This window comes from Crinia signifera, chromosome 1 (assembly GCF_055691185.1).
Source record: "Crinia signifera chromosome 1, ASM5569118v1, whole genome shotgun sequence".
NCBI lineage: Eukaryota > Metazoa > Chordata > Amphibia > Anura > Myobatrachidae > Crinia > Crinia signifera.
Window position 1 is genome coordinate 469,838,690 of NC_139217.1, and position 21,960 is coordinate 469,860,649.

At 47.2% G+C, this 21,960-nt stretch overlaps 1 protein-coding gene across 1 annotated transcript in view; it reads left to right on the top strand.

Annotated features, from left to right (window-relative positions):
* CELF4 (CUGBP Elav-like family member 4) overlaps positions 1-21,960 on the top strand; it is a 667,347-nt gene that overhangs the window by 634,877 nt on the left and 10,510 nt on the right. Inside the window, exon 7 of the mRNA XM_083151898.1 lies at positions 19,273-19,416. Coding sequence (XP_083008024.1) covers positions 19,273-19,416 — 144 coding nt within the window. The remainder of the gene's footprint in view (positions 1-19,272; positions 19,417-21,960) is intronic.

Sequence of the window (21,960 nt, forward strand, 5' to 3'; positions counted from 1 at the left end):
TATAACTCTGCTGCTCATTACATTACGTCTAGCGCACTCCATTAACCGCCCTGTGTGTAATCAGTGTACGATGCGCAGAACACAACCTGAACATCTCCAATAAAACAGAAAGTAATCAGGAGTACAAAGAGTCTCCTTGAAGACTGCAGCACCTCCGAGTCACACATGGGCGATCGCAACAAAAAGCAGAACATATTTTGTGAAAACAAGACATTATCAAGTGCTCAATGCGAATGACTGGCCCAGCTGCCTGGCAGCTGCTGGTGCGACGCTCCCCCCCTTCCCAGCTCTGAACCTGGAGTCACGAGCAGCAGTTCGACGCATGTGAGCAGCCGGGGGACGGGCGATGTGCGGAATGCTAATGATCCTCCCCGTACCCCCGAGTTCACTTCTGAAGGGGGAAGTTCTGTCACTTCCACAGGTGCAACGCTGGATTCCTCCAAATGAATCTGTCTGCAGATTGTCAGCAGAACCGATAGCTCTCCTCCGCGCATTGCCCCTGGTACCACAGGCGTGTGTCTGGGCATGCATGTGTGAAATTACTGGGAGAGCATTGCTCATCTGTCACATTACAGGTGCACTACATACGGCGCCCATACACTGGTACGTTTATCTGCCGGGCGTCCTCCAAGCCGTGTCCCAATGCTTCTACTGCCAACATCACCAACACAAAATACATGATCACAAAGACAATAAAATTAATTAGGTTTGAGGTTCATTTCTTTTTTGACGTTTTTGTTGCACCCGAGCCACGTTCCACTTATGGAATTCTCCCACATGTGGCATAGGGCCGGATTTAGGGGTCAGGCCACCCTTAGGCACAACATTTTTGGCCGCACCCTGGACCTGGAGGGAGGGAGGAACCGGAGGATCGTCTCGGCTCGGCTGTCCCCATAATAGGCGCCGCCCCTAGGCTTATGCCTCACGGGCCTTGTGACAAATCCTGTCCTAATCTTTACATCTATGTTTTGAAAGTTAATTTTGTTCTTTTTTAATAACAAATTGTTCTCCCAAATACATTATTACATAGTTGTTAAAAGCCCATCAAAATGACGGTTTCTGCAATGTACTTTAGCTTTGAGCTGTGACAGTTTTTAGCCCACAAACTCTCCACCCCACCTCCAGACCCTATCTGTCCCTACCTCCAATCTCTGTCTTCACAGCTCCCTCTCTAGATTGATTTTAGTTGCCGTTTGGTGGAAGGGATCCGGTATAAAATCCCGACCGTCAAAATCCCGAATGGGTCATAATCCCGACAAGGACAAATTCCCGACAAGGACAAAATCCCAACATTTAAAATCCCGACAGGGAAGTGAACCGCAGCTCCTCGCTTCGCTCGCTATGCTTCGGGCACGGTGCCTCGCTGCCCTCGGCACACTATTTTATTCTCCCACAATGCCCTAGTGGATGGTAGGGCATGAAATACCACCTGTCGGCACATGTCGGGTCACAAAACTGTGAAAAAACCCATGTCGACCTCACGACCTGTCGACCGAAAGTCATGTTGACTGTTTCACCTGTACATTCTATAAATCAGGATTTTGACCCTGTCGGGATTTTGTCCTTGTCGGGATTTTGTCCTTGTCGGGATTATGACCCATTCGGAATTTTGACCCTGTCGGGATTTTGACCGTCGGGATTTTGACTGCATCCCGGTGGAAGCCCCAAACATATTTTGCACAGATGGCAAAGGACCAGATGCATCAAGTTTCAAAAGTGATAACATGGAGAGTGATAATGTACCAGCCAATCAGATCCTAACTGCCATTTTGTCTCAAATCCAGACTGTAACTTGGCAGTTAGGAGCTTAATGGCTGGTTGTTTATCACTCTCCACTTTATCACTTTTTGAAGCTTGATACATCAGGTCTAAGTCTCTGCGATGTTCCGGGAATTGCACATGGATTTCGGTTAGCGATCCATGTGCAATTCGTACACTATTTTGCGTGGGGCGCTTTCTCGTTAAGACTGGGCAGCGGCAGTTCTTCGAATAGTGCTCCACGCTGAATTCCACCCTGGATGCAGAAGCATCAGCTAATGGCACATAGCCCACCTGTGACTGTGGTCCTGATTCTGGTTGATTCGCGAAGCAGTGGTATTTCGCTATTTGTGTGCTAACTAATGCAAAGCGCTGCCGAATGTCCCCGTAGGCCTGAGAATGGACACCATTCGCAGCCTTACATGCGGGCCCAAAATGAAGACTTTCCCCGTTGTGAATTCGCAATGGGCCGATTAGATCCGAATGATCCCCTTTAGGCGAATGCCGCTACAAACTCCTTCATTCCTTTGACCGATTGTGCAAGTTGCCAACGTTCAGCGTCTGTATGGGCCTCGCGTGCTGCTCTGAATGAGCCCCACTGTGCGTACGAAGCGCTCATTCTCCATTGTTGATTTATGAAGTATAAGATGTGCACAAATGAGAATACTCGTCTGCGGCATCAGTTCGGCCTCGGTGCACATTGTGAGGAGCATCAGGAAAGGCCCTTTGTGCTGTTATTCGCAGGAGTGGAGTGTGTCATAGCCATGCAGAAGACTCATTGTGCCGAACACTAACTGGATATAATGACAGGTTGCTCCGTCGTTCTGCTGATATCGTCTGCTGAGGCCGCGGTTATTACGGTGTGTCCTAATAATGAGTGTAGAATACTGATGCGTTAACTCGCTCACATTTCTATGTTTTTATGGTTGAAATTCATACAGTATTTTTCGTGAGCCTATAAAGGTACTTTAACATTTAAAGGGCCTGATTATGGGGTGTAAAATGATGGGCGTTCCCCTGTAGAAGCAGGAGACACATGACTTCAGAGCCCGCCCCGTCTTCAGCGAACAGTGGTGGAAATTAGGTATAAAATAGCTGGAAGATAAAAGGACTGTAATCAGATATCTGATAATACTATACATCCAGTGGCGTAACTAATAAATATGCCCCCCCCCCGCTGATTTCAGCAGTGCCCCCCCCCAAGTAAAGTTAACTAAACCCCCCCCCTCCCCCTCCTTACCCCGCTGTAGCATTGTCGGGCTGATGTGCGCTGCGGTCCGGAGCTCCTCTTACTTCTCCTAATGAAAACTGACCCTTCCAAAATGGCTGCCCCTTATAGCAGACTGTTTTTAAGGATGCTAGAGGAGGCCGCCACCTCCTCTAGCATCCTGAAAAACTGTCTTCTGTATGGGGCAGCCATTTTGGGAGGGTCTGTTTTCACTGCAGCAGGAGTGAGGAGGAGACGGAGAGCCGGGACCACACAGCTGCCAAAGTGAGTCCCGGCCACAGACGCTGCAGCAGCATAACCATAGCCCCGCAGACCCCCAGCGCCCACACTTTCTCAGCGCCTCTCCGCCACCGTGGGGTCTGCGGGACTATTGTTACGCCACTGGATACATCCCATTTTCTGGTAAATTATCGCATGGAAGTGGATATGTGACAGATGCGCTAAGCTTCAAAAGTGATAAAATGCAGAGTGATAAACAGCCAGCCAATCAGTTCCTTCCTGCCAGGTCACAGACTATGTTTGAAAAATGTCAGGCGGGAGCTGATTGGCTGGCTGTTTATCAGCGGCGTAGCTACGTTTTGGGCGCCCCCCAGCCGCCCATTCAAACCCCCCCCCCAATCCCCCGCAGCCTTACCTTTCGCGCTGGTCCCGGCGGCTCCGTTCTTCTGCTGAGGACCACAACAAAATGGCCGCCCCCATACAGCAGACAGTTTCAGAGAACTGTGTGCTATATGGGGGCGGCCATTTTGTGGTGGTCCTCAGCAGAAGAACGGAGCCGCCGGGACCAGCGGAATAGGTAAGCCTGTGGGGGATTGGGGGGAGGTGTAACTATAGCACCGCAGCCCCCGGAGCCCCCATATGCGGTGCTATAGTGCTATAGTTACGCCAATGCTGTTTATCACTCTCCATTTTGTCACTTCTGGCCCTCTGTGTTTTCCACAGAATTTTGGTTGATTTTGCTGAATACCAAGGTGGACAAAAACAAAACAAACTCTGAAACATCGAAACATTGATGTTTTTACAACGTACAATCCCCCTTCTAGAAGATAACAGATAGCATCTGATTGGTTGCCCATAGCAACAGCCCATCTGAAATAGAACTCCCATCAAATAAATCTCTATTTGTAAAATAATTTAAAAAAAAAATGAAATTTAAATAATTGACCAAACAGTAGACTAATAAATAAATGAAAGTCAAGCACTACTTGCGGGCATCGAACACAGGCGTGTGACTGCCATGTTTGGGTGTCTCTGGTCGGGCCGCCATTTTACTTGTTCATTTACTCGAGCTGACGATATTTGAAGGATATGCATGTGTGCTGGGAATGTATACGCAGCTGCTGTGCCGTTGCGATGACTCTGGTGGTCGTGTCCGAACTCTTAAGGGGCTGCTGCATGTGACTTGTTTCGTCCAATTGAAAATCAGCAGGAAGCGGTAGTCGACATCTGATTTTATATCTATTTGCAGCTGACTTTGAATAGAACTGACAAAAAAAATATTAAAGAATGACTTTGGCCTTGAAATCGCTTCACACCGTGAGGCCACGCCCCCATTTTCGCCAGTGAGGGGGCGTGGCCATCGGCTATGTAAGCTGCTGGTCAGCCACCAGCCTCTTTTGCACGGGAAAAGATGCTGTGCGCATGCGTCTATTTACCAGGTGACAGGGGCGGACTCCCAACTGCCTTCCCTCGCCGCAGGACAATGCCGGAACGCCGGAAAACCGGGGCGTTCCCGTGGAAACCAGGACAGTGTGGAGGTATTCTTGTGGCTGACAGTAATCAGTAATACCTGTAGCTAGGATTTATGACAATTCCTCTTTAAGCTTGTTTACATTTAATTCATTACACTAAGGGGCTCATTTATCAATAAGTGATAAGACAGTTGGTGGATGATCAAGCTTGTATGATAAATGATGCTTCAGACAATCAGCTCCCAACTGTCATGTGTTTGAAAAATGACAGATGGGAGCTGATTGGCTGGAGCAGCATTTATAAAACACAACACATTTTATCACTAACAATGGGTTTTATCACTCGTTGATAAATGAGCCCCAAAGAATGCAAATTAAAAATAGCATACCATAACTACATATGTGTGTATAGTGGGGGTTATTCAGACCTTTACAAATTACAGAGCCCTCTGACCAGGTGTACACCACCCAGTCAGAGAGACATCCCGCCCTGTGTAAGCCTGCAAATTTCTTAGCACAGCTGGTGAAAATATGCGGTATAGGTGAATCGCAGCCGCTCACCATGGAATGTACGTGGGCCAGGACTTACTCAGCGGCTGTGATAGAATCAGGCTGATCGGGGGCGGGGCTGACCTCACATGACTTCCCCTCACACACCTGGCCACGCCCCTCACCATGTAATGATTCCCCAGTGTATGCGGCCTGTGTGTAGCCCAGGACTTACTCAGCGGCTGTGATAGAATCAGGCTGATCGGGGGCGGAGCTGATGTCACATGACTTCCCCTCACACACCTGGCCACGCCTGCGTATTACCTGACACTCCCAGATAACAGCCGCTCACCATGTAATGATTCCCCAGTGTGTACAGTCAGTGCGTAGCCCAGGACTTACTCAGCGGCTGTGATAGAATCAGGCTGATCGGGGGCGGAGCTGATGTCACATGACTTCCCCTCACACACCTGGCCACGCCTGCGTATTACCTGACACTCCCAGATAACAGCCACTCACCATGTAATGATTCCCCAGTGTGTGCAGTGTGTGCGTAGCCCAGGACTTACTCAGCGGCTGTGATAGAATCAGGCTGATCGGGAGCGGAGCTGACATCACATGACTTCCCCTCATACACCTGGCCACGCCTGCATTATCCCTGACACTCCCAGATAACAGCCGCTCACCATATAATGATTCCCCAGTGTGTGCGTAGCCCAGGACTTACTCAGCGGCTGTGATAGAATCAGGCTGATCGGGGGCGGAGCTGACATCACATGACTTCCCCTCATACACCTGGCCACGCCTGCATTATCCCTGACACTCCCAGATAACAGCCGCTCACCATGTAATGATTCCCCAGTGTGTGCAGTGTGTGTGTAGCCCAGGACATACTCAGCGGCTGTGATAGAATCAGGCTGATCGGGGGCGGAGCTGAGATCACATGACTTCCCATCGCACACCTGGCCACGCCTGCGTATTACCTGACACTCCCACATAACAGTCACTCCCCATGTAATGATTCCCCAGTGTGTGCAGTGTGTGTGTAGCCCAGGACTTACTCAGCGGCTGTGATAGAATCAGGCTGATCGGGGGCGGAGCTGAGATCACATGACTTCCCATCACACACCTGGCCACGCCTGCGTATTACCTGACACTCCCACATAACAGTCACTCCCCATGTAATGATTCCCCAGTGTGTGCAGTGTGTGTGTAGCCCAGGACTTACTCAGCGTCTGTGATAGAATCAGGCTGATCGGGGGGCGGAGCTGATGTCACATGACTTCCCCTCACACACCTGGCCACACCCCTCACCATGTAATGATTCCCCAGTGTGTGCGGCCTGTGTGTGTAGCCCAGGACTTACTCAGCGGCTGCGTTAGAATCAGGCTGATCGGGGGCGGAGCTGATGTCACATGACTTCCCCTCACACACCTGGCCACACCCCTCACCATGTAATGATTCCCCAGTGTGTGCGGCCTGTGTGTAGCCCAGGACTTACTCAGCGGCTGTGATAGAATCAGGCTGATCGGGGGCAGAGCTGATGTCACATGACTTCCCCTCACACACCTGGCCACACCTGCGTATTACCTGACACTCCCAGATAACAGCCGCTCACCATGTAATGATTCCCCAGTGTGTGCAGTGTGTGCATAGCCCAGGACTTACTCAGCGGCTGTGATAGAATCAGGCTGATCGGGGGCAGAGCTGATGTCACATGACTTCCCCTCACACACATGGCCACGCCTGCATTATCCCTGACACCCACAGATAACAGCCGCTCACCATGTAATGATTCCCCAGTGTGTGCGTAGCCCAGGACTTACTCAGCGGCTGCGTTAGAATCAGGCTGATCGGGGGCGGAGCTGATGTCACATGACTTCCCCTCACACACCTGGCCACGCCTGCGTATTCCCTGACACTCCCAGATAACAGCCGCTCACCATGTAATGATTCCCCAGTGTGTGCAGTGTGTACATAGCCCAGGACTTTCTCAGCAGCTGTGATAGAATCAAAGGTTGACAGGGTTTTTCACATTTTTTTTGAGCCGACGTGCTGTCAGCCGGTATTTCATGCCCTATCATCCACTAGGGCATGATGGGTGAATAAAATAGTGTGTCGAGCGTTGCGAGGTACCGTGCCTGAAGCATGGTGAGCGCAGCGGTGCTACGTTTCAGTGCCCATGTTGTCTGTGTCGACATTCGGGACAAAAAAATGTGAAAAACCCCATGTCGATCTTTTGACTGTCAACCTACCCCAAGGGTCAATCCAATGACCCTGTCGACCTAATGACCCTGTTGACCTAACCCATGTCGACCTAAGCTCATGTCAACCTAAATGCATGTCGACCTAATGGTGTCGACGTAATAACTGTCGACCAACATGCTGGAGACCTAATGATCCACACCCTCGCCCGGACAGCAAATTTGCAGTCATGCCGTCAGGTCTGAATAACCCCCAGTAGGCACACATGCCCAGATCGGCAAACTGGTTTAACTCCAGCTCAATACCACCCCCTAAACTTTCACGTGAATTGGGCAGGGAAATGCCAGCGGGGCGCAGCGCAGTATACAGAAATAATCCCATCTCGCCCAGCCGCCAGTGTTTCTGCTGATTGCGCTCTTTGTTGATAACTGTTTGTTGCGTTATTGACACAACCTGTTTATCACAGCGAGCGTCATTATCTCGCAGAACAGCAGCAGCATCTGGGAATTCCTCTCCTAGACTCCGTTCCGTCTTGCAGGACCCTCATGATCCGCTCCGCAGAGTGGGCCGGGGACTCCCCGGATCAGCCGAAATGTTTCTTGGGCTTTTTTTTTTAACAATTATTTTGATATAAACAGCCCTGAACTGGAGTAGATTCATGTAAATGGGGAGCAGTGGGGCTTGTAATTAGATTTGTGTACACTTTAATAAATTGCAGAGAAACATCAAAGCCCGGATAGAAGGCTGCCGTCCCCGCTCTTCCCTTCTTCTGTTAATTGAACAGTTGATGTGTGGAAGAAATGTGTTGGCTATGAGGGGCCCTATTTACAGCCTCGCTGACAGCTGTACTGTGAAAATTAACAGGAACAGCGCTGCTGGTGTCACGGCGCGTCGCTGGGGGGGGGGGGGGGAGATTCTTCAAAATTAAATTCTCATTATTTTTCTGATCTTGTTTCGTTTGTTTTTACAGATTAATCCGAGAAACACTTCTGTATTTAGGATTTTATTAGCAATGTACTTGTATGAGATGGTGAGGGGCGGGGGCTCCTGCCATTATTACCGTAAACGGTTTCCATGTCGACTGTGTCAACATTTGGGACAAATATTTGAAAAACATTTCATGTCGACCTTTTGACTGTTGACTTTCCCATTGTCAATCTAATGCTTGTGTCATCCTTTCGATCTTAGCCATGTCGGACTATTTCAGGTGTCGACCGAAGGCCTGTCGACCTTCAGTCGTCATCCCAATGAATGTCGACTTATATTGGGTGGGTCCAATGACCCATACCCCTGACAATTAATGAGGCTTAGCGGTCGCCACCTTCCGTTATTCCTTATTTTATTTGGAGTACTGAATATTAAAGTGGTGGAACCATTGCAGGTGCTTACGGGACACGGAGATGAGTGTCAGACCATATTATTGTGATTATTCAGCTGTTTGCACCCACTTTCAGGTCTGTAAAAATGGAGAGAACCCATAAAAGGGCTTCACTGCGCCTACGCGGGCCAGCGGGCCTGTATGGAAGAACCGGGAGGGTGACATAGGAGAATGGTCAGCACTGCAAGCCTGGATCCAAACCTTGCTCTAGGGCCTGCGGTGTTCAGCACTAGAGGACAGCTGCTCCTAAATCTGTTACCAACAGGAAGATTTCTATCGTAACAAATTGGAAATATGGCGGGTGCCCACCAGTACCTGCTGCCAACCTGCCAGTGCTAAGAGGACTCTTAGGGGCTTGGGCAATACCACCCACCCATGATGGTGATACCTTGTGGCAGTGATTGACGCTTCCCACCATTAGATAAATAGAGCAGGCCCCCAATCCTCATAGGGCCACAAAATAAAATGATCATTTCTTACATACTTGATATTTTAATTTCAGACTGTATTCAGGCCAAATCGCTGCTGTTTGTATTGGCACAGCGGGCGATTATCGATGTTTACTGTGGCTTCTCCTAGCTTGCGATGGCTGGTGCACAGTGGAAAATGAATTCGATGTCAGCGTCTGTCGAACGGTTTTGGACATTTTCTCTACTGTGCGAAACCTCTGCTAGCCGTACACATCCATTTGCTGTTTCGCACACCGTACACATTAATTCACAAGGCAGGATTTCACTATAGCGGGGCAGCGATTACCTGATTGCTGACCGCTGCAAATTCGCTCAGCAGCGGTGAGATCTGAATCAGGCCACCAAGGTCAATACACAACCCAGTACTTAACCAGTAGTGTAAATAATCAAGCAGTAGCATGCGTACTCACTGTTACATTCCCCTAATATCAGGATGGAGCAGAACATATAAAGCACCAGCAGGTGGTAGCCAGGCTTGGTAGCAGCTGTTGCAGCTCAGGATGTTGCGTAGTCTCCGGTCTGTGGCGCTCTAGCAATAGTGGCAGCCATCTTGTTGGTGTAGGGTCAGAGGCCGCGCGGGGCAGGCTGTGGGTAATTATGTTCTGCTGGTTTGAAGCAACACAACAAACAGCAGCCTCTTTAGAGAGACGCATCCCGGATGTTTCCAGTCAACAGACATCTATAAAATACAATCCCCATTTGTCAGGTTCTCATGTAACAACTGACTTGTTGTAAAATCAATGCCTCTTGTAGACACACTGCCCAGACCCCCTTCTAGCCTAGAACAGAGTGTGCCTTGCCCACAGGCCGAGTCTTATGGGCGTATCCCTTTCCGTCCCCCCCACGTTGACCATAGAGCCGTCCCAGGATGACATGATTATCGAGCGAAGTTGCTGCAGTTTCACAGTTAATCTGCGTCGCTGCCAACTTCTGCTTCCATGTAGACAGGAGCATTATTGCCATCTTATTTCAACGGCGTTCCCTTAATTCCAGCCGTAAGAGGCGCAGGACCGTTCTTCCCTGCCATACCCATTGTTCTATAAATGAGATCATAAATCAGCTGTTGCTAGGCCCGGAAATATAGTGCCAGGCAGCCCGGCTCCCTGACAGGGGGTATGAATCATGCAGACACAAAGGATGGCCTTTTGGGGATGAAGTGTTCATCTGCGCTGCTTTCTCTCTCCAGTCACATCTTTGTAACGGGGCAGGCAGCTGGCAGGACAGCTAAAATCCCCTTAGGGACCTGGCGGGCCGCACACACTCCGTCTCTCTCCTCTCCGACTGTTTTGTGCCATAGAATTCATTACCTCCAAATGGGATAAGAGGGCTAAACTGACAACCAGACTCGCAGCCCAGCTTCATACACACGCGCCTAATTGGTTCTGTAATGTCTTTTTATGGGTCTGACGGTAAGGGGGCTAAATCAACAAAAAAAAAGATGAAAAGTTGGGGGGAGGCTTCGGAAACATGACAAGGATCCCCGGGGGGCCACCGTCCTCTGAACAGACATTTTTCTCGGATACAGTTTCCGCTTTGGAGTTGAAACACTCGGAAAGCTTTTAACATTTTTAGTATTCAAATAGCATAAAAATGCAAACGTTTAAAAGAGAAATGCGTCTGGGCTGTGGAGCGGCGATGATTTATTTATGTGTTTATGTGTTTTTATTCGCGTTTAACGTGGCGGCTTCTGCGCGGCAAACTGAGGAAGAGGAATGGTGCGGATCTGATGGGAGGAAAGCTGATATAACGGCGGACGGGCTGGAGAGGAATCCCATCTAGTTTCTGATCCTGGACTGTCCAAGTCATGTTGGTAATAGTCTACAGCTCTCGGGACTAGGGGAAGGTGCCTGAAGATGGTCCGGCCTACAAGGCAGCGAAAACACCTACTCTATGTTATTGCTTATGTAAAGCTGATATAACGGCGGATGGGCTGGTTAGAAATCCCATCTAGTTTCTGATCCTGGACTGTCCTAGTCATGTTGGTAATAGTCTACAGCTCTCGGGACTAGGGGAAGGTGCCTGAAGATGGTCCGGCCTACAAGGCATCGGAAACTCCTACATTTTGTTATTTACTTATGTATTAGCATTTATTTACATAAGTTTAGCATATTCCATAGCTATTAAAAGAGAATATAAGGAAGACAGGGTGATGATCAACGAAATACAGGTGTGTCCTCATCCATCCGTTTGGTCCGTATAGAGTGAAACATATGGTGCGGTCTAGGCCACCGCCCTGGACAGTGATTCTTAGACATTATGACTTAGTTGGTTATTGAGACCAGGGTAAAAAATATTTGTTTCTGTGCCGTCGACAGAGGGAAACCGTCTGGTTGTCCCTCATCAATGGCAAAAGTATTCGACATCGGCCATAAACCATCAATGATTTTGAATCTTCAATGGTTGGTGGCCATCCCTAGAAGAGCCATGAAATGTCAGCAAGTATGGACTGGGCCCCCTTTCTATCTAGGCCCAGTACTGGGGACCCCGCATTCCACACATGATGGCGGCCCTGCTGCCAGATGTCACCACTCTGCAGAATAGACTGCTCTGTACAGATATACCATCAAACATCCTGCTCAATCAAGCCTAAAGTATAATGCAGGAATCTGGCAGCCAGCTATGCTGAGACTTGTTGTTCTACTTCTTGGGTAGGAAGGAAAAAAACGAGTTATAAGGGGTTAATGTGGAATGCTGTGCTACTTACCTAAGGAGCCCGGTTGATGGTATGAGATGCGCTGTATATAAAAACGACTTTATTCTTTCTGCATAGTCAGTGAGGAGGCTACATGTGATCCATATTCTATTCTGCTGTGGTTAGAGCAGCACTGGAGGCCCATGCTGGGTAATTGAATATCAATAGGTGAGAAGGAAACTGGAAAAAGCAACCTGTCAGATGTAGGTTTGTGCAACAGCTCAATTCTCTGCCACTGACAACTCAGGAAATAGCTTTTCTCTGGCGGAAGGAATCGTCATAAGGAAATTTAACCCATTATAGAAAATAACAATATTAGTGTAGTGTTGTGTGGTGACGTACCGGGTACCACTACAGTATCTCACAGTTACTCTCCGGCGAAAATATGTATAATGTTCCGTTCCCAACATATTGTAAGGCTAAAGTGTGAATTCGCCCCTTCTCCCCCTATACAGTGTCAGCTGTTTCCTCCACTTCTTATATATCTTATTTCTACCCTGCTTCATCCATAGCTTCTCTCCTACCACCACAATGTTTCTTCTTGTTGTTTCCTCCATATCTTCTCAATGCTTCCTCCATATCTACTCACTGCTTCCTCCATATCTTCTCACTGCTTCCTCCATATCTTCTCACTGCTTCCTCCATATCTTCTCACTGCTTCCTCCATATCTTCTCACTGCTTCCTCCATATCTTCTCACTGCTTCCTCCATATTTTCTCTCTCCTCTGCTTCCTTTATATCTACTTTCTCCTTCCTCCATATCTTCTCTCTACTTCCTCCATATATTCTCTCTCCTTAATCCATATCTTCTAACTGCTTCCTCCATATCTTCTCTCTACTTCCTCCATATCTTCTCTCTCCTTCCTCCATATCTTCTCTCTCCTTCCTCCATATCTTCTCTCTACTTGCTCCATATATTCTCTGTCCTTCATCCATATCTTCTAACTTCTTCCTCCATATCTTTTCTCTCCACTGCTTCCTCTATGTCTTCTCTCCTTCCTCCATATATTCTCTTTACTTCCTCCATATCCTCTCACTGCTTCATCCATAGCTTATATCTCTTTCCTCCATATCTTTTCTCACCTTTCTCCATATCTTCTCTCTCTGCTCCTTCCTCCATATCTTCTCTTTATGTCCTTCATACCTTCTCACTGCTTCCACCTTATCTCTCCTTCCTACACACCTTGCCTCTCCTCTGCTTCATCCATGTCCTCCTTCTTCTCTCCTTCCTACACACCTTGCCTCTCCTCTGCTTCATCCATGTCCTCCTTCTTCTCTCCTTCCTACACACTTTGCCTCTCTGCTTCATCCACATCCTCCCTATTCTCTCCTTCCTACACACCTTGCCTCTCCTCTGCTTCCTCCATATCTTCTCACTGCTTCCTAGATATCTGCTCTCTCCTCTATTTCCCCCATGCCCCCCTTCTCTCCTTCGTACTCACCTAGCCTCTCCTCTGCTTTGTCCATGGTCTCCTTCTCCTATCCTTCCTACACACCTTGGCTCACCTCTGCTTCATCCATGTCCTCCCTCTTCTCTCCTTCCTCTACATCTTGCCTCTCCTCTGCTTCCTCCATATCTTCTCACTGCTTCCTAGATATCTGCTCTCTCCTCTATTTCCCGCATGTCCCCCTTCTCTCCTTCCTACACACTTTGCCTCTCCTCTGCTTCATCCATGTCCTCCCTCTTCTCTCCTTCCTACACACCTAGCCTCGCCTCTGCTTCATCCATGTCCTCCCTATTCTCTCCTTCCTACACACCTTGCCTCTCCTCTGCTTCATCCATGTCCTCCCTCTTCTCTCCTTCCTACACACCTTGCCTCTCCTCTGCTTCATCCATGTCCTCCCTCTTCTTTCCTTCTTCTACACCTTCCCTCTCCACTGCTTCCACCATATACAATATGCTCTTTCCACCTATTTTTACTTCTCACCTTCTCCCCAAGCACCATCCATGCAACACCCACTACTAATGGTGACTGTTATTGTCATTTACAGGTAATAGCCTTCACCAGCGGTTTGGTCGATGCTTCTGTTTTCATGCACAGGATGGTTTAATCAGGAGTGGCAAGGGGAAATTTTTTTTAAATAAACTTTTTCTTTATATCTTTTGTCCTTTGTTTATTTTTACGTTTGTTTTGTTGACAGTTGGAACTGTAATCTCCAGTCCAGGTTTCTACTTTCACTGTTCATGTGGGAAGCAGGGATACAGCTCAGGCACACACTGTATTGATAACTAACAAGGATCTTTTTGATGGCAACCAGTGAGGGTTATATCTGCGAAGCAGCAGGGTCCTCTGCCAGCACAGAGTATCAATGTGATCACACTATGGGAAGATTGCGGTATCTCATCACCTCTACTCGAATCAATATTCACGCCTCCAACTTTATATGATCTACTTTCTGCCTCTTAGCATGTCTAGTCTACAATGTAACAAAAATAAATAAATAATAAAGCATAAGCATTAAAAACTATACAACAGAGGCTGAGATGAGACTACCCTGCGCTCCCCATTGGTAAATGTGTATCTATAAATATTGTCTGAGTGCATGGAACGAATGCCACCCCTGGCTAGGCAGCGGGGGCACGTTGATCGGATCACCTCCCTTTAACATTTCTTGTTAATGCTTTCTCCTCTTTGTATAATAAAACGAATGATCTTCATATGACTTTTTATTTGTATCCCGGAGTGGATGTGGAATATTAATCACCAATAGGAGAAGCCGGTTGTCTTTTTTTTTTAGTGTGAAATTGTATTGGCCAATTACACAACAATTACAGATAGTCAGTGCGATCATTAAAACCTCATCTACTGGATTGAATCTCGCACTAAACAGGTACAAGGACAACACGGACATTTAAAATTATCTGAGTTTTCATTAAATTATCAGGAAAGAGGCGCTCGGCGCCGATTATACCTAATGTACAAAGACTGCTATCAGCTCGCAGAGTGCCTCGCCTCTCCTAATGTATAATGTCATTTACTCATGCCCCCCCAATCTGGTAGAGTACAGTACACCCCACAGGCTTCCCAAATGTCCTATAGTTACCTGGAGAGTCCGTAGCCTTTATGTAGAATTAGACGCCAATTACTGCTATCCAGAAAAACCGTATGTTGGTATTAGCGGGACAATACTTTAATCAGCATTATGGCCCTTATTGTGATTGAGTCGGATGGCTCTGAGTGCAGACGGACGGCCGATGGTTGGTGGTTGCGCATGTGCAGAGGCGTATCTGCGCATGTGCGAACGCCTCACACGTATGAACACGGTGTGAGGTCTGTGCAGAAAATGATCGTACGGAAACATCCGAGCAGGGGGTGGAGAGGGGCGTGAAGGGCTGTTTGGGCTCATTACCATATGTGTATTCCCCGCGTTTCATGAAAACTCTGGGCGTAAGTATGGTAATGCGGCCGTGACGCACGTGTGGGGGGCGGATATATGACATAGCCAGATGCCAGCTGCCGGCCCATATCTCTGCTGTTTTACGGAGAAATGTCTGAGTGGTCCGGAGCACACGGTGCTGCCTGACCGCTCGGTCCATCATTCGATGGTCGGCGACCATCGGAGGATGGGGGAGGTTCCCACAGATGGAGGAGGTGTTCACATGAAAAATCCACTCACGGTCTGTTCAGTTGGCGTTTTACCACATTCGGACGGTGGACCTGAACGAGCCGGCCTGAGTCGCCCCAATTTGTGCTAGCTGTCCGGGCAGAACACAATGATGGGCCGAGGAGCCACATTATACATATTACTTTGTCATTATTTAATTCTCCATTAGGGGCCCCCAAAATAATAATAAAAAATGACGAGCTACAATTATTTAAAGGTTTTATTATTCAGGGAAATAATATTTACAGATAATAACATAAAAAAAAATGATACGGTCCATAATATTTTTATGTGCATTAATTACGGTAACGATGGCCGCAGCGTCCGTATTGGGACCGTCGGTGTCATGAGATGGTTCTATAATTGGCGCATCTCTTATTAATTATTTAATAATAGTCCCAATTAACATGCACGTTATTGTTTGCATAAATGTAAATGTTATAATTATTGTAAACGTTATTGTTGCAGTAATAATATAATTACGGCTCGTCAATATTTTTATTATTTTGGGGCCCTGTAACTGAGTATAATAGGGACAAATGAATTCATGAGTTTAATGTGGCTCTGTGTTACGCTGTGGTGGACAGAGAGTATATACTGCGTGCAATTTCAGCAGTCTTGCCGGACCCCACAGCGAAGGGCTCATACATGACCGGCAGCTCCCTGGCTGTGCATGCACGACCGCCATGTTTTGTGTCGCTGCATCTGCACGTGATGGCGTGCCTGTGCCTTCTGGCCCGCTCCCAGAAAATGCTGTGTTCCAGCCAAGCAATGCGGCACCATCAACCCCCCCCCCCCACCACCGCCATCGGAACTTAAAGCATTTGCGCGCATGTCCAAAAATCATGTTCTGCAATTCACAGACATCAGTGACTGGGCCAGAATCAGGCTCAGAGTGTTGTCCTGAGACCCTGCAGCATTTTAGGAAAAGTTTATGAGCTCAGACAGGATACTGTAACTCTATGTTACATCATAGTTGCCTTCCCTCCTGCATCTTCCAGGAGACTCCCTGAAATAAAAGCGATCTCCCTCACTCCCTGCAAAGTCTAACAATCACTCTGATTGCTCATAACCCACATTATGCAGCTTTTATATCTAAGGAAAAAAATTCAAATAAATCAGAGATAAATACAGAACATTCAAAAGGAATCATCGGTGGCATTTCCCTGCATTTCCCACAATGGGGCAGATGTATCAAGCTTGGTGAAGTGATAAAGTGGGAGTTCAAAATGCACCAGCCAATTATCTCCTAACTGTCATTTTTCAAACACAGTTTATTGGCTGTGGTTCTAAATCTTTTTTGAATCATGGCACCCTAGGGTTTCAACATTTTTTCACAGCACCCCTAGGCCCCCCAAAAAAATTAATTAGATTGGGATTATATGCGATTCCTAGGGTCAGTTATGTGGTAACGGGCAGGATTTGCTTCTACTTGTACATATTTTATGATTGGCAGCCACCAGCGCTGGTTTTGCCCATAAATAATTAACTATACCTGTATATAATTTAAATCGGTCTTGGACCACAAACCCAGGGCGCCCCTGCAAGTGTCCTGAGGCACCCCAGGGAGCCACTGCACACAGTTTGGGAACCACCGGGCTAGTGCATTATCACCTTCCACTTTATCACTTCGTCATTTTTATTAAATCTGTCCCAATGATCCCTATGACTACAAGCATTTTAAATAAGCCTTCTCCTTGCCTCTTACATGGAACCACAGAAACACAGAACAATAGATGCCCCGTAAAAAACAGGCACTTTCAAAAATGAACAGTAAGAAACGGCTTCTCATCTGCAGTGCCTGAGCCAGTATCCGCCGCCTATTTGTCACTCCGCCGTAACGACTCTGCGGTCATTACAACCAGCTTAGTGGATAGCACAGCGGATCATGGTTAATTAAATAAGCGTTGCAGTCTAATTAGGGCAGGGAAGGCTGAAACTTAGCAGGAAATGTATGCATTAAAAATATTCCTTTGTCGATGAGGTGCAATTAAGGGACGGATCAATAACAACATAATGCCTCTTTTAAAAAAAAATGGGAGATTTTCCCCCTGGTGACTTCAAAGTACAGAACATGTGTGTTCCATTCATTTCTAATTAGGATCTCTGGTCAATATACACAGAGTCGCACTCGGCCAGAAGCTGCTTATTTGCTGGTACGTGAGAACTAGACGGAGTTGGTTTTATAAGATGATGTTCGGAACCCTAATAAATGTGTTGTGTTGGTTTATTTGCTGTAGATGAAGGCGAAAAAGTCATTTATGTCATTGGCAGTTGTTGCAGAAGACTGGGCGCCGCAAATGTCGCAGCGTACCGCACCAACCTGAATCACCCCAATCTCTATTGGTTTGAATCAGGGCATTTAGCTGGTCTGCCCAGTGTATACCATGGGGTAAATTTACTACAGTGGGGCTTTCAGAAGTGGATATGTTACTATAGCAACCAATTCGATACCAACTATTATCTTGTAGAAAGTTCTAGATAAGGGTTCCGGTCGACAGCAGATAGGTATACACTAAAAGGTTGACATGCACAAGGTCAACATTGTCAAATAGTCAACACAATAAATTGTCGACATGGCAATGGTCGATATGTGGAAAAGGTTGACATAATTTTTTCATGATTTTTTCACTTTTTTTCTCCACACTTTTCACCGCCAATTGGGACCGGTAAAGCAGTCCGAGTGCAGCGGCAGTAGAATCTGCTTGGTTGCTAAGGGCAACATCTCCATAGGGGATGCAGTTAATTTGCCGGCGGTCGGAATCCCGACACTGGAATCCCGACCGCCGAAATCCCGAAACTTTCTCCCTCTGTGGGTGTCCACGACACCCATAGAGGGAGAATAAAATAGCGTGCCGAGCGTAGCGAGGCACCGGGCCCGCTGCGTGGCGAGCGCAGCGAGCCCGCAAGGGGGGGCGATCCATGTCCCCCCCTTGTCGGGATTTCGGCGGTCGGGATTCCAGTGTCGGGATTCCGACCGCCGGGATCCCGACCGCCGGCAAATCGTATCGGATCCCTCCATAGGAGTAAGATCTCACGCAGACGTAAGCTTTGTGAAATGGGTGGTTACCGTGTGGATGTACCGGTATACGGTAGCACCCGATCCAGAATCAGGCCGTTAGTGGGTGACACATCGCCTAGAATATGCTTTAATCATATGTGGCATATTTTTGTGTCGGCATCTCTTATTTCGGATGAACTACCTGTATGCCTAGAAAAGAAGTAGACAGCTTGTCAACACTCAATATGTCGGCAAACTGAAATACAGGACGATGCCTACGTTTCATGCCAACATGATTGTAATGCTAGTTTAAGCCTTTAACTGTGTCGGCATTACAACTTTGAACGCGGGCTTCACAATCATGTTTAAAGTTATACTGCTGACATAAGTGCTGACATCCTGTATACTGACGGAGGTCTAGAGGCATCTGTGCAAACTGCGGCAGGCAGGCAGTGGGACCACGGTGGGTTTGCCCTGCGCTTTGGCTGTATTACACTGCATTAAAAGCGGTGTGGTATGGATTATCGACAGTCGGGATTCCGATGGTCCGTATAATTATTATTATTGAGCGACACTTTATAATATAATATCATATGAGGCGTTGATTGTCTGATACTTTATTGTTAGATTTGAAATACAAAAAATAACGAGGCTCCAGGAACACGTGTTTGGCGTTTCGGAGTCTGAAACTACTGCTGGTATTTTTTGTTTTTAAATAAAATTATTTTTCTAATATACTTTTTTTCTCCCTTAGGGGGCATCCTCGAGCCTGGTGGTGAAGTTTGCTGACACAGACAAAGAACGCACAATGAGGCGCATGCAGCAAATGGCTGGACAGATGGGAATGTTCAACCCCATGGCGATCCAATTCGGGGCCTACGGCGCCTACGCTCAAGCAGTAAGTTTATAAAATACAGTTCAACATTATTACGGATGTAAATCACACATTTTCCTGCATAACTAACTCTGAAGAGATTTCAAAAACTATCTATCGTAACTATATACATTGGCTGATCCGGAGGGGGGGACACATGGGGTAATTTCTGACACAATTTTTTTTTTTTAATGCGGTTCTAGCTGTGCAATAGATCTATAGGACTGGTACACACACATTGCAACATTCAGCGATACATCACATAAGCGAATCACAATCGTCCATGGCGGGAGAGGGGTTGGGGGTGCAGTGTCCAGTGTTCCTTAAAAGCAGTCAAGGGGTGGGGGTAGAACACAGGTCCCAAAAGGTCCCAGTATTCCAGGAAAGAAAGCCACCGGAACCAATTCACTATGATTTATCAGCATCACTGAGGCGTGGGCTACTTCTGTATGCGGGTGACAGATGCACTTGGAATCAGGGTGTTCCTCTGGCCGCCCGATGCAATGCGACACATAGATTATAATGTCTGAACCTGTTACATCGACTGTTGGAGCGGAAATATCGGCCTGAAAGCCGCCGTGAATCCCTCATTTACAGCTCACTAAGGGTTATTGCTTTGCCGAGAACTTTGTTTACAAATCCCGGGGACAGAGAGTACATTGGAAATGATTTGATCCTCTTCGGAATGACATGAAGTGACTTCACATTGAGAAGTAAACCTTCCCCTCCAGATCATTACACAGGGAGGCATCAAACTGCATTAGCAGCTCCGGTCTCTGACTCTTCCAGCAAGCAAATAGAATGTGATAAGCTAAAATACAGCCATCCTCCAGAGAGGGGGCTCTCCGCATTCCTAACTACTTGTGGCAGAACTTTCTCCATTCAGTCTGTGTCTCCAGCCGTCCCCCGGCCTTGTACTGTTTACAGCTTCCGGCTTCATGAGTTACCGGAGTCATTCAGAGGCTAAAATTAATGAGCAGAAATTCATCTAATAATTATATGTGTCTGTGCCCTGATATCAGAGCAATACAATGTACAGCAGGACGCCCCCTGGCCGGCTGGCACAGTGAGTTTGCCGGGGGCACCTTATGTGATGGCACCATTGGAGAGTTCTTCTTTATAAGCATTAGAGAAAATATTCTTCTAAATCACCATTAGTTTCCAAATGTTATATGTGTCACTGATACTAATTAGCTGTACAGGTTCCCATTGTTACCCACACCAAACCATACCACCCCACCCCACCCCACATCACTCTGCTGGATGGATTGTCTATCATCCTCACCATAGGCCTTATTCTAGTTCACTCTTTCTGACAAAACCTTCTTAGCTGGACAAAACCAGATGTTACTTGTGCAGAGAGAATTAGATTTGGGTGGGGTTTTACTTCAAAGTGAGATCTATATTGCAGTGTAAAAATAAAGCAGCCAGTATGTACCCTGCACAGAAACAAAATAACTCACCCAAATCTAATTCTCTCTGCACATGTTACATCTGCCCCACCTGCAGTGCACATGGTTTTGTCCATCTAAGAAGAATTTTGTCAGAAAGAGTGAACTAGAATAAGGCCCCGTATTCCTAGACTATAAACTCTAAGCTTGAATAATAAGGTAAAGCGGAACTTGTGATTTATTTCACCCCAACATCGCACCTCCGTGATGCTCCGTCTGTGTGAGGTTTCGCTGCAAGCTGACACATTTCTCATCAGCACTTTCCCCGTTGGAGAAGGATTCTCTTTATCTGCTGCCTGATATTTAAATAGAACTTACAAAAAAAAATGGTTATACAGTATGTCACTGTAATTAAATATGGACGGTTGATTTAACACAGACTTTAAAAGGAAAGCGACACAATTGCAGAACATATGGATATACTTTTTAATGTACAGGAGCCCACCCACCACCTCTAAATGCCCTCACCGCAGGAAGACCCCTCAAACACAGTCACAAACATACCAGAAGCTCCTGCACCCGAGAGCTCTTTCTGCTGGAAGCCCCCTTTACTTAAAGCCTTCCTCACTAACCACCATCCCCCCAGGTTTAAATTATTCTAAAAGCCGTCATCACTGGTATCCCTGCACTGACAGCCCTCACCACTGATAGTCCTTTTCCCGGAAAACTCAGTTTCCTGGAAGTCTTCCTCTCGGGAATATATCCCCATTTAAAGTCCTACCCATTGGAAAGCCGCTCTCGGAAATCTCTCCTTATTTGAAGTCCTCCCATCTGAAATCCATCTTTTCTGAAAGGCTTCCCAACCCTTAGAAAGCCCTCATTGTTGTACGCCCTACTCTCTTTAATCCATCTTCCCTGAAAGCCCTCCCCTGTAGAAGCACGTTCCGCTACAAATCATCTTAACTTGGAGAATTTACCACTGGAAGCCCTCCGCACTACAAGCAATCCCCTTTGGGAGCCATTGCCGCTGGAAGCTAGCCCCACAGGAAGTTGTCTTCTCAAGAAACCCTCCCCTCTAGAAGCTTTCCCCATAGTACAATAACCTCACCAGAAGCTATGACCATATAAGTTAACTCCACTGGAAGTCCTCCCCACTGGTCGCTTTCCCCATCGGACA